Source organism: Protopterus annectens, chromosome 10.part0 (genome assembly GCF_019279795.1).
Source record: "Protopterus annectens isolate FY-2018-M chromosome 10.part0, PAN1.0, whole genome shotgun sequence".
NCBI lineage: Eukaryota > Metazoa > Chordata > Ceratodontiformes > Protopteridae > Protopterus > Protopterus annectens.
The window spans coordinates 369,789,975-369,803,414 of record NC_056744.1 but is presented as its reverse complement, the minus strand read 5'-3'; the positions used below and the strand labels follow the sequence as shown (position 1 = coordinate 369,803,414).

The 13,440-nt window shown below is 40.8% G+C and overlaps 1 protein-coding gene across 1 annotated transcript in view; it reads left to right on the top strand.

The window, feature by feature from the left end:
- LOC122814153 (5'-AMP-activated protein kinase subunit beta-2-like) overlaps positions 1–11,397 on the top strand; it is a 198,972-nt gene extending 187,575 nt beyond the window's left edge. The window contains exon 5 of the mRNA XM_044086766.1: positions 10,832–11,397. Within this exon, the coding sequence (XP_043942701.1) occupies positions 10,832–10,909 (78 nt within the window). The 3' untranslated portion in view covers positions 10,910–11,397. The remainder of the gene's footprint in view (positions 1–10,831) is intronic.
- The last annotated feature ends 2,043 nt before the right edge of the window (positions 11,398–13,440 follow it).

Here is a 13,440-nt window from a genome sequence, read left to right as displayed (position 1 = left end):
CCATGAATCACTTGTTGTTCATATGCCGTTAGTAAGTATGAGATAAGCAATAGTGGTATTATGGAGTAGGTCAGCAATAAGTTGAATGGAGGTAGTACTGGGGCCATGGTAGGGTAGGGGTGGAGGTAATGGGGTTTGAATTAAAAGGAGAGTGATTGGTGTGGGTGTGGCAGTTAGTTGATTAGGTGTTAGGAGGGGGTGTGGCCTGGTAGTATAAGTTTAGAGGTGCTAGGGGCGGGTGGAATTTGGGGGCAGGGGAGCAGAGTGAGCCCGCAGGGCGAACGGTGCAGGTAGAGCCATGAAGAAGTGGGGGCTATAAAAAAAATCTATCAGAAACTACAGCTCATACTCTTAAAGATTGGGCTGGAGCTATGTTGTGGGGGAAGTAGTGTAGGCAAGATATAAGTATGGGATGTTCATCGTGTTTCACTGTTGCAGTCATGACTGTAGGGTTCTCCCCTGCCGGCAGGCAGTCCTCGGTCAGACAGAATCCCAAAGTCTGGGTCCAGCGTCGGCTGCTCAGCCATGCTCCCTGACATCAGAGCGCCAGGGGTACAAAGCTGACAGCCGACGCCATGTTCTCCAGTCTTTCCTGATGTGCGGTGATAGCAGTTTCCAAGTGCCGGTCGGCTGACTCCTGACAATTTTTTCTAACGTACTTCAGTCCGAAGACTTTCTTCTCCTACTCAAAGCTAAGTACCCCGTTGGGGAAACTTTTTTCTCGCTCCAGTCCGATGTCAGAAAAAGTTAATAATTGTATTTCATGTGGGAAGCAAATACCTCATAAGGATTTTCATTCTTACTGTATTCCTTGCTTAGGCCCTGACCACGACGTAGCTAATTGTCGGTTTTGTGCTAGATTCAATCAACGTACAATTAAACAAAGGTACGATTTTGCATTTCATTACTTCAGTAGGCGTTTTAATTACAAAATGTCGTCTGATATGGTTTTGGCTACCGGAGTTCACAAACGACGCAAGGATAAAGACAGGCCTCCGAGGTCCAAATCAGACGATATTGTATAAGCAGAGCCAGCTTCAGGTTCGGCTGTCGTTAGTGAGGCGCTTTTGCAGCCCCTGTCGTCGGCCATTTCAGAACCGATGGCTGAAAAGGACTCCCACGAGGAGCCAACTAGGCCTTTGAATATTTCTGTTGCAGGACCTTCGGACAATGCTCCTTCAGATGGGTCCGGAGCTGCTGTGCAGGTACCGGCTTCCGAAGGCATTTTCAGGCCTACTCAGCTTCTAATAAAGGCAAAGCCAAAGACAAAGGCAAAGACTCCTTCCAAATCAAAGACTGCAGCCCAGGCCTCTTCTGATCCGGCTCCCAAGCCTCAGAAACAGTTACTTAAGATGGCGGAGGACTTACTTACTATGATTAGGGGTTCACATCCCCTTCCAGATAAAAGGCCAAGGCAGGAAGTGTATTATGACTCCTCTGATCAGGCTTCTGTTTCTTCAGTTTCTTCTTCTGACCAGGAATATTCTTTCCCTCCTTATGAGGATTATGATGCTGAGGAATCCATTCCTTCAGCTTCTCCCCCTGAGGAGTTCTCTTTTGGGGAAACTTTGCATGAAATGAGGGAACATTTTCACTGGGAAGGACAGGAGTACTCGGAATCTAAGAAAAGACTAAGGGATTTTCTTCTTCTTCCCCAACATAGACCCCTGGCTATTCCTCCTATTTTGGATATTGTGGATGATGCTTTTTCGGAGGCTAACTTAACTCCTGACTCTTTTCCTCCAGCTCCTGTTAAGCCAGACAGATATTATAGGGTCCCTGATTCCCACCAGTTTTTATACAAGAATCCTACTGCTGATCCTGAAACCATTTCTCAGGGTCCTAAGGGGGTTAAGGCCGCTTCTGCTAAAACCCCATTCCCACTGAGAAGGATTCCAGATCTTTAGAAAGATGGGGCAAAAAGTGTACACTTCTGCTACTTTATCTATTAGGGCTTTAAACTGTCAGTTTCATATGCTGAAATACCAGCAATTTCTTCTGTCTGTTTTAAAACAAAAGCTAACTTCCATTTCCGCCTGTGCAGATAAGGAATTACATGACTTAATGCATGCCACTGAACAAGTTGGGAAGCATGGTTTACACTGTGGATTTGATGCCTTGGAGGCTTCTTGTAGGGCTGCTGCCTCTGGCACAGTCATTAGAGGGCATGCGTGGTTAAAGGAACAAAACTTGCCAGATCACGTAAAAGCTAAATTATTGGATGCTCCTGTTCAGCATAATGTTTTGTTTGGATCTAAAGCTGAAGAGGTGATAAAGAAGATGGAGGACAAGGCAAAATCCATGCAAATGGTTAAAGATTTCTTACAATTACAGACACCCAGATTTAGTAGGAATTGGCCTACAAAAAATTGGTCCTTTCCTAATTCAGACAGGCCTCAGAGGGGTAGATACAGACGCTCCCGAGGAAGATCTTAAACGCAAGCCTCTTATAGACCAAAACAGTGGACTGCTTCCACCCCTAGGGGAGGAGAGGACAGGTCGCAAGCTCATAGAAAACAGACTCAATGACTCCCTCTGTTGGGCTGCAGGAACTTCTTGCCTGGAAGCCCCCCTCGGAGGAAAAGTTTCTCTTTTTCACCTAAATTGGACTCATATAACCCAAGACAAGTGGGTTCTGGATGTGGTTTCAAGAGGTTACAAATTCCATTTTCATACCCTACCAAGAACAAGCGGATGGCCAGATCTTCCAAAACATCAGTGGTTAGAGGCCTTAAACCAGGTGGAAGCTCTCTTGGCTATGAAAGCCATAGAACTGGTTCCACTTTCAGAGATGGGACAAGGTTTTTACTGAAGGCTCTTTCTAGTCCCCAGAAAGCAAAATTCATGGAGACCCATTCTGGATCTGTCAGTCTTAAACACTTTTCTTGAGATACCAAAATTCAAGATGCTTACTCTACAGCAGCTACTTCCAATGCTGACCAAAAATGCATGGATGGTAACTTTGGATTTAAAGGAGGCATATTTACACATTCCCATCAGGCAGGAATGCAGAAAATACCTCCGGTTCAAGGCCAGATCGAGGCACTATCAATTCTCTGCGCTGCCCTTTGGATTGTCTACTGCACCCAGGGTCTTTACCAAATGCCTGGCTCCAGTAGTAGCTTATTGCAGACTCAAGGGAATTCAAATTTACCCTTATCTGGACGACTGTCTTATTCAGGCAGACAGCAAGGATGTCTTACTCCAGCATCTAGAATTTGTTCAGAATCTTCTCAAGTTCCTGGGATTCACTGTAAACATAAAAAAGTCAAATTTGACACCCTCACAACAGATAACTTTTCTGGGTGCTCTTCTAAACACAACAACCCAGATGGCATTTCTGACATATGAAAAACAATTACAGCTGGCTTTAACTTTCAAAACCTTGGCAACATTAACTCAGCTATCTGCAAGGAAATTCCTGCAGGCTCTGGGTTACATGGCCTCCTGCATCCTTCTCGTACCATATGCAAGACTACATATGAGGAAAATACAGTGGTACCTAAAAAGTGTATAGTCTCAGCATTGCCACAGTTTAGACATACAGATCTCCATCCTGCCTTGTCTTCAAAAGGAATTCCTTTGGTGGTCCAAGGCATGTACTCTAAACAAAGGAAAACCCTTCAGTCTGCCTCCAGCCACTCAGATACTAACCACGGACGCCTCAGATTATACATGGGGAGCCCATTTTCAGGGCAACTGTCTGCAGGGCCTTTGGACAAAGGATCAGAAGCACCTGCATATCAATTTAAAGGAAATGTTAGCCGTTCAGAACGCTCTATTGGCCTTCAGGAATCTTCTACAACCAGGGCAACTACTGATATGGACAGACAACACCACAGTTATGTGGTACATAAATAAGCAAGGGGGATCTCATTCCTATCCCCTTTGCAGACTAGCAATGAATCTATGGAACACAGCTCTAGCTTGCAAACTGGACCTTCAAGCTCAGTTTCTACCAGGGAAGCAAAACTTCCTGGCAGACAGTCTGAGCAGAAACCTATCGGACCCACACGAATGGATGCTGGACACCGAAATATTCAAGATGATTACAGCAGTCTGGGGATGTCCTCACATAGACCTCTTTGCATCCTACCTCAATCATCAACTACAGATTTTTTGCACCAGGACATTCCACGAACTAGCTTGGAAAGTGGATGCACTATCATTCAGTTGGAGAAACCTCTCGGGGTATGCCTTCCCGCCTCTTCCTCTTCTTCCACGGGTGTTATTAAAGATCAAACAGGACATGCCCAAGATGATAATCTTGCTGGCCCCAAATTGGCCTCGACAGTTTTGGTACCCAACACTGAAAAACCTTTGTCTGGAGCCCCCTTGGGTTTTACCACAGACTCCGAACCTTCTGTCCCAACACCAGGGTCAGGTTCTGCACTCCCATGTCAAAACTATCAGCCTGGCAGCCTGGTTAATCCAGGGTCTGTGATTCATTCTGTCTTACCCAAGCAGGTTATGGATGTCATTTTAGAAGCCAGACGTCCTAGCACTAGAAAATCTTATGCAGGAAAATGGAAAAGATTTTGCTTCTGGATGCAGGCTCAGGATTCAGATCCTCTTATTCCTAACATTCCTCTGATTTTACTTTACCTGACAGACCTCTTACATAAGGGTCTCTCTTTCTCTTCCATAAAGATACATGCCTCTGCTATTTCTGCTCATTATAATACAGACCCTCCAATCTTTTCCCACCAGCTCATGAGACAGTTTCTCAGAGGAGCTAAGAACTTAAGGCCTCCTAGATCTCCACCCATTCCTGCTTGGGATCTCAACTATGTTTTGGAAAAACTCACCTTACCTCCTTTTGAGCCTGCTGCCACATCTGACATCAAGTTTTTATCTCGGAAAACAAACATCCTGTTAGCTCTGACCTCTGCCAGGAGAGTTTCGGAGTTGCAAGCTCTCATGGCTGTGGAACCTTATATTATTTTTCATCAAGACAGGGTGTCTTTAAGGACTAATCCTACTTTCATGCCTAAGATGGTTTCCAAAGTGGCTTTAAATCAAACTATTCACTTGCCAACTTTTTTCCCCACTCCTCAAAATAAGGGGGAAAAGGATCTTGCATTCCTTGGATGTACACAGACAACTACGTTTTTATCTGGACAGAACCAAGGACATCAGGAAATCAGAGCAATTGTTTGTTTCTTATGCTTCTAGTTCCCAAGGTAAAGCCATTTCAAAATGGACCATTTCTAAATGGATTGCTTATGGAATCAGATTTTGCTATTCACACCATGGAAAGCAAATCCCAGGGAGTATAAGGACTCACTCTACCAGAACAGCTACCACTTCAGCTGCCTTCCTCAGGGGAGTTCCTACCAAAGACATTTTGGAAGCTGCAACTTGGAATTCAGTGCATACTTTTTCTAAGCACTACAATCTACCTCTCTACTCTAAGTCTAGGGCAGGCTTTGTTTCTGCAGTCTTGCAGGGCCTTTTAGCCGCCCCCTCTACTTTATGACCACCTCCCTTTTATTCTGCTTTGGGATTCAACCCTACAGTCATGACTGCAACAGTGAAACATGATGAACATAGTACAGTTGTGTACACTTACCATAAATGTAGATGTTCGACTGTCTTTACTGTTGCAGTCTGGGTTACCCTCCCTCCTGTCCCCTCTTATTTTTTCTTTTGTGTGGTTCCCTTCTTCACCCTTCTGAGGTGTATTTGCAAAGGGTATGGGATTTTACTCATTTTGGAACACCTGACATCTGGGGCAAGAAAAACTGGAGAACATGGCGTCGGCTGTCAGCTTTGTACCCCTGGCGCTCTGACGTCAGAGAGCATGGCTGAGCAGCCGACGCCGGACCCAGACTTTGGGATTCTGGCCGACCGAGGACTGCCTGCCGGCAGGGGAGAACCCTACAGTCATGACTGCAACAGTGAAGACATTCGAACATCTACATTTATGGTAAGTGTACACAACTGCACTTTGGCTGGTCCAGGAGGGTAGAGGAGTTAGCAATAAAACAGATGGGGAGAAATAGTGGGAATAATTGCTATCTTTCAGCAGGCACTTTGGAAGAATAATGCTGTGCAAATGGTTTGCCGTGGTCTATGCTGCCACCTAGTGGCAAAAGGAGATGGCAAACTGAAGGATAGCCCTATAATAGTGTATGAGAACTACTCTATGTTAAAAACTAGAGGGGGGAGAGTGGGAAGCGTGCTGCGGCAGGCTGCTAACGCACACACGGGAGGTCAGACTAATAACTACAGGTATTATTTTAGGATACAAGTTGATTGCTCAAGGCTACATACATTGACACTTCTTAAAGTAGTGATGTCCTTATTTCAGCAGCGTTCAGTGATGCCTGGGTAGCAGGCAAATCGAAGATGTCTTCTGGATTAGGCAGGGAGGTAGTCCTTGTATATTCATAATTATTTTAATATGCTCTGTACGAAATAATCTCATACGAGCTACAGAATGAGGCAATATTGGGCATACTTCTTTAATACTTTAATAGACATTGTCTTGTGAGGAATGCCATCCGTTATCAAGACATAACTCTGAAACACTTTGTCTTAATAAACGCACATTTTTTATGGTTCATCTGCTGCTTGGTTGCTTCACTGCTATATCCATTGTTTTCTCCCTTTTATTCAAAACAAATTGCTCCTCACGAACCAAACAAACACATCCCGCCTTCCTTACATTCTAAAATATCGTTAGTGTCACCATTAAAAAGTTTCCAACAACAAAACATAACCCATGAAAATAAAACTTTTTAAAGTAGTTACAATTAGTAATGTGTTTGCTAGCATGTTACTGTAATCTTTATTTTAAATTGCTAAAACATGCTCGTGCATTCTCTGCGAAAGCTTCATTGTGGTTCTACCCACATAGAAAGCCTTGCAAAAACAATAGGTAGCTAAATAAACCACTCCTCCTGAGATGCAGGCAAATCTTCATTTAGAAGTTAAAGTTTTATTCAGACATCTTAACTTCACACTTATGCCTTCATTTGCAAATCTACAATACTTACAGGCATTACACTTGTAAGTACCAAAAGTTGTAGAAAATGTTATTTATTCCCTCATGTTATGTTCGAGAATTGATTTAATATTGCAGTCTTTTTTTATAAGTAAAACTTGGAATTTTACCAGTAGTTTGACTAATTCACAATTAACAATAATTATTTTCCAATTATAATTATGTTTCTGGTGCTATCTATATCTACTGTAATAGGAGGCGGAGAAGATTTTAAAACATCTATAGATATTTTGTTGTCTAATTTAAACATGTAACCATTTACAAGAATTGGTTGGAACGTAATCCATTTATTTCTAGTAGCTTCTAAGATTAACACTTCTAGGTTAAGAACATCACAACCTCAAATGACAATTTCTTTAGAAAATTAGTTTCTACTTTAAAACTGAACTAAACAGGGAGTTTAGTATTTAGTCTAATGAATTGCCTTCTAATCGTGTTCCAATTCTTAAAAAAATCTAGCAAGGCTAGACTTTCCACTGTGTGATTCCTTAAACCTCTTATATTAGAGGTGACATAGGATATATATACAGATTATCCTTTAAGAACATCAGGTGTTCCAGCTAAATGGCAATTCTGAATGTCCATAATGTTTTTCTTTAAAGTCTATTTATGGACAATTTCAGGCCAATAAAGCCAAACCCCACTAGCTGTGGGCATGCATGTTTCTGCCTTCTTATGGTGTCAGCAGCACAGCATAATTGATTTTTTTAACCAATTGTTTTTTCCGTGTGACGTTTTTACTCATTGTTTTGTTCTTAAAAAATGGATGTTGACTATTGTAAAATAATTAATTCTTGACAAAAGTTTCTTTTCTGTACATACTACTGCAAAAAGTTTTGTTTTCAGAATTTAGTGTTGACTCCCAAGTCATAAAATATGTACAAAGCTTCCCCTTTTACCAATTGCAGCATCTTTGTTGGTAGCTGTTTTACTATTTCTTGAAGTCATATGGACCTAGAGTTTCAACAATGATGAACCCTGCTCTTCACTATGTTTCCTTTAAGCTTTGCCCACCACAGGTGCTTCTGTTACTGCCCCTGTTTTAATGTAGCTTCGTTTCACTATGCAATATTTGCAAGGTGCTTTTCATCACAGCAAAGAAATAGAAGAAAAGCATTATAATAGCAGCTTCAGAGACCCATGTTAGTGTCCTCATTTGACCGACATCAGTAATAGCAGCTTCAGAGACCCATGTTAGTGTCCTCATTTGACCGACATCAGTAATAGCAGCTTCAGAGACCCATGTTAGTATCCTCATTTGGCCAACATCAGTAATAGCAGCTTCAGAGACCCATGTTAGTATCCTCATTTGACCGACATCAGTAATAGCAGCTTCAGAGACCCATGTTAGTATCCTCATTTGACCAACATCAGTAATAGCAGCTTCAGAGACCCATGTTAGTATCCTCATTTGGCCGACATCAGTAATAGCAGCTTCAGAGACCCATGTTAGTATCCTCATTTGACCGACATCATGTGTAACAGCAGCTTCAGAGACCCATGTTAGTATCCTCATTTGACCGACATCAGTAATAGCAGCTTCAGAGACCCATGTTAGTATCCTCATTTGACCGACATCAGTAATAGCAGCTTCAGAGACCCATGTTAGTATCCTCATTTGGCCAATATCAGTAATAGCAGCTTCAGAGACCCATGTTAGTATCCTCATTTGACCGACATCAGTAATAGTAGCTTCAGAGACCATGTTAGTATCCTCATTTGACCGACATCAGTAATAGCAGCTTCAGAGACCCATGTTAGTATCCTCATTTGGCCAACATCAGTAATAGCAGCTTCAGAGACCCATGTTAGTATCCTCATTTCACCGACATCAGTAATAGCAGCTTCAGAGATCCATGTTAGTATCCTCATTTGACCGACATCAGTAATAGCAGCTTCAGAGACCCATGTTAGTATCCTCATTTGGCCAACATCATGTGTAACAGCAGCTTCAGAGACCCATGCTAGTATCCTCATTTGACCGACATCAGTAACAGCAGCTTCAGAGACCCATGTTAGTATCCTCATTTGACCGACATCAGTAATAGCAGCTTCAGAGACCCATGTTAGTATCCTCATTTGACCAACATCAGTAATAGCAGCTTCAGAGACCCATGTTAGTATCCTCATTTGACCAACATCAGTAATAGCAGCTTCAGAGACCCATGTTAGTATCCTCATTTGACCAACATCAGTAATAGCAGCTTCAGAGACCCATGTTAGTATCCTCATTTGACCAACATCAGTAACAGCAGCTTCAGAGACCCATGTTAGTATCCTCATTTGACCAACATCATGTGTAACAGCAGCTTCAGACACCTATGTTAGTATTTTCATTTGACCAACATCAGTAATAGCAGCTTCAGACACCTATGTTAGTATCCTCATTTGGCCAACATCATTATGTGGATGAAATACAGATGCATAAACCTTTGCAGGTACCAGCAAAAAAATAAATAAATAAATAAATAAAATGACATCAGGTTTATGTTGATAAGGAGATATTTTCTATATGAAGTTGATGCCCTGTCATTCTTTACAGCATTTTGATAGGGAGAGTTCTTTCCATAGGGAAGTTTTAGGTTTATGGGATATCTCTTTTCAGTGGATATTCATGGAATTCTTTTGAAAAGACGTAGCATGATCTTATGAGGTGCATAAAAACAAAAAGCATAGTATCTTTTAGTCGGACGTTTCCAGTGTTTATTTTACTAACAGCAATTTTATTTTTTGCATTATTTTTCCTCTATCCCTGATGAGGCCACTGCTGTGGCTGTTATTACCCATTCATGGGGCAAGAGCAAGATCACAAAGTGGTCGTCCTCCATCCAGCCATTGGAGGGTTCCCCTTTAAATTCTGTTGGTCTGTCCACTGAACATGCTCACGACATCTGAAGGGCGAGGTGTGTAATGGAGCAGTGCAATGGCTTGTTACTCTCATCTTTGAATGATGCTATTGCATAACCTTACCTTACTTTGAAGGCCGATGTGTAAGTCTGCCTCCTGTTTTCATCATGGGCATTGCAGAACACACACACCCAACCCTCCTCTCCAGTGAGGTAAACAGACACCTCCTCAGTATTCATCTTCTTCTTTGGCCAGCTTCTCCAGTGTCCAGGACAGTAACTGAACCCCAGCCATCTGGCTCATAGTCTAGACTTTATCCTTCTATATATCCTTGTATATCCAAAGATGCAGCCAGCATTTACTAGCAACATTTAATTGCAGTGGGAAAGTTTGTCCCATCTGTACCTCTACTGGAGAGTAAAAGTTCAACAAAAACACTCGTCCATCTACCTCCTTAACTGAATAAACTACTGGAAACTTCAAAAAGGTGTCTTTATTCCCCCCACAGGGAGGGTATTAGAGAGAGAGAGAGAGAGTCTCCTAGGTCTGCTAGCTACAGTGATTTTATCTGGACTAATCCTTTGTACTCTGTTTCATGTAGAAAAAGTGGGTAAGTATTAGAAGATCAACTTTCAACATCATTAGACTATAATCAGGTAGTTATTACAGATAAATTAAGAACATATGTCATCACTTGTTTGCTAAGGTGAATGTGGTTGTTGAGAGTTTAGAGCAGGAGGTTGTGTACATGTCCAGGCTGCTTGGGAGATGAGTATTTGTTTGAGTCTAATGGCTAAGAATTCCTTGAAGATCTGAAGTGCACTTCGTACTTTATTCCTTCCCACACAGATTAGAACACCGTATTGCACCATCTACAGGAGAAAACTGAACTTTCAGTGATCACATGCTGTCTTCCCTGATATGCAGCTATACTCTGCTTTCTTATTAAACTGTGTTTTGTCTCCTGTGTTTTAGGATGGAGTGATGGTACTGAGTGCAACTCATCGCTACCGGAAAAAGTATGTCACAACCCTCCTGTACAAGCCGATCTGACAAGAAATGTACACTGAAAAGGACTAGAAACAGAGAGTGAAACTGTGTGTGGCATCTGTTTGCAAAGACTGTGCTCTTACTCATTTTACTTTGCAGTTTACTGGTGGACTGTGACATTTTATCATTCTGCTTATGAGGCTTGGGAAGAAAGCTTAAGATAAGATGAGGTGCTGGTTGTTAACCTGTTTTACCATGCCTTACAGAAGACTACAGCAGTTAAAATCTTTCATTAAAATGTCAGATATTGTTTGGATTATCATAATCCAGTGTTTGACCTTATTTTAAACTGTTATACTGATTTTTATATTTAGAGCAGGTACCCGTCTTTGCTTTTCTTGTTAAAGCTAGCTTTGGAGAAGCATCATCCATTGTATTTTTGGAATGTGCATCACGGATTTGTTTTTTGGCAAGTACAATACCTGGAATTTTTTTTCTCAAATTTCAGTTAGGAGTTTATATGCTTTCATTTATAAAGTGTTAGATTCAGATCTTTTTGACAAGTGTTTTTAAGTAGGACTTGGGTTTGAATGTGTCCTGAAGAAACTATGCATAGGCAGCCTGTTAAGCAGTGACTATGGTCCCTGTTGTGACAAGATGGTAATAAGGTGTGTGGCTCTGAATTAAACTTGAGGGACATTGTTGTAACCAGATATGTTTTACCCGTTACAGTCAAGTGAAGAGAAATGACTGGAAAAGTAAAATGCATTGTTTGTGTGTGTGTTTTAATGGTAACCACAGAGAAGTTGCACATGTTTATTTTTAATATTTTGCATATTAGCTGCATAATTTAGTAAATAGAAAATTTATATAAAATGGGACTTGTCCTTCAGTTTGAACTGGATGCTTCTAAATTTAGATACCAGCCTTTGTGTGCTAAACCCCCAACACACACACAATCTCCACACTTTGGTGTCTGTGACAACTTTACCTGGTATCACATTCACATTGTCAAAGAATTCCAGTTTTGGCTTGCACACTTATTTAAGGACAGTAAAAATAAGTATTAAGACCTCAGCATAAATGTATTCAGTCATATTTACGACCTGAATATTACAGTGTGTTCTTTATAATAGAAGTGATAGAAATATTTTGTTTTCCAGTGATCGTTCTATACAAATGTGAAACAGTAATGCAGGTCTTGTGATGTACATTTGATCTGTGGTCATTGTAATTCTGTTATAAATTCTTAGTAGACAGGCAAAAAAATGTGTTTTAGACTCTGTACATCTCTAGCACGTAAAATGGGCCTGGCAGAAAAAAACTTGTCTCATTACCATTTCACAAATAGCATTGCATCTCTCAAGTTCTAAAATAAATATGTACATAATTTAACAAACTAGATGAGGGAAACCATATACCAGGATAATTTATGATGAGAAATAAAAGTAATGAAGTAGCAGAAACTAACATAAAGTTGACTGCATTGTGCCACAAGTGAGCTGTGAGGTACAATATACAAGCCAACAGTTTCAGCTGCTTGAGGGTGTTATTGTATGCTGTTCATGCTCCCTTTTGAATTTGTCTTGATATTACTATTCAGTTTTTGAAATTCAGATTTGAGCTGTGCTGTAATACAGTACAACATGGTCATTTTGACCAGTCCTGTTTTCACTGAGCCAGTGATTTTTTTTTCAGAAAAGAACAAAAAAGTTGTATATCTGATTTAGTGTGTGCTGGTTAGGTTGTAAGATGCTCTTTTAAAATCTTTTTGCTAGGAGTTTGCATCTGCTTTGAGGCCAACTACTGAAGGTATTCATTTTCTGTAGCTGAAAGGAACCACATGGCCTTTTTGTTCTATGTGAATATATATATATATATATATATATATATATATATATATATATATATATATATATATATACACACACACACACACACACACACACACACACACACACACACACACACACACACACACACACACACACACACACACTCATGTGTGTGTGTGTAATTGTTTTGTAACAAGAGTCTTGCAGTATCACAGGAAAAATTATTATATGAGGTCTGGTTGGATTAAACAAATAGTTGTGTTAATTTTAACCAGGAAGTTCTTTGACAAGTTTCATCTGGGTGCATATCAATGCTAAATACTTAAAAACAGGTTATCAAGCTTTGAGCGTGCTGGCAGAATTACATATTCTGTTATCACTGAAATAATAAGGCATGACAGAGTATGGGTTATCAGAGAAGTTGCTTGTGAATCTGCATTATATACCACTCCACAGATCAGGTCCTGCATTAAATTTATCTTTAAAGAGTCTTAATTTATAATTACCAGACTCAGCTGTGGGTTATTTCAGGATTCGCCATACTTTTGGCAGGTCTGATCAACAAGGTTATAAGATTTGATAACAACTGTCTGGACTTGATTTATCAATGATGCAAAAGTCACAGAGCCTTTAATTGTATCCAGAGTCTTGCATATATGGACTCTGTCATCCTTTGCCCACTGCTGCAAGCACTTTATCTTATCATTTAGTGTATTGTTGTCTGAAACTTTGGCTCAGATGTTAGGCTGTAGGCTATTA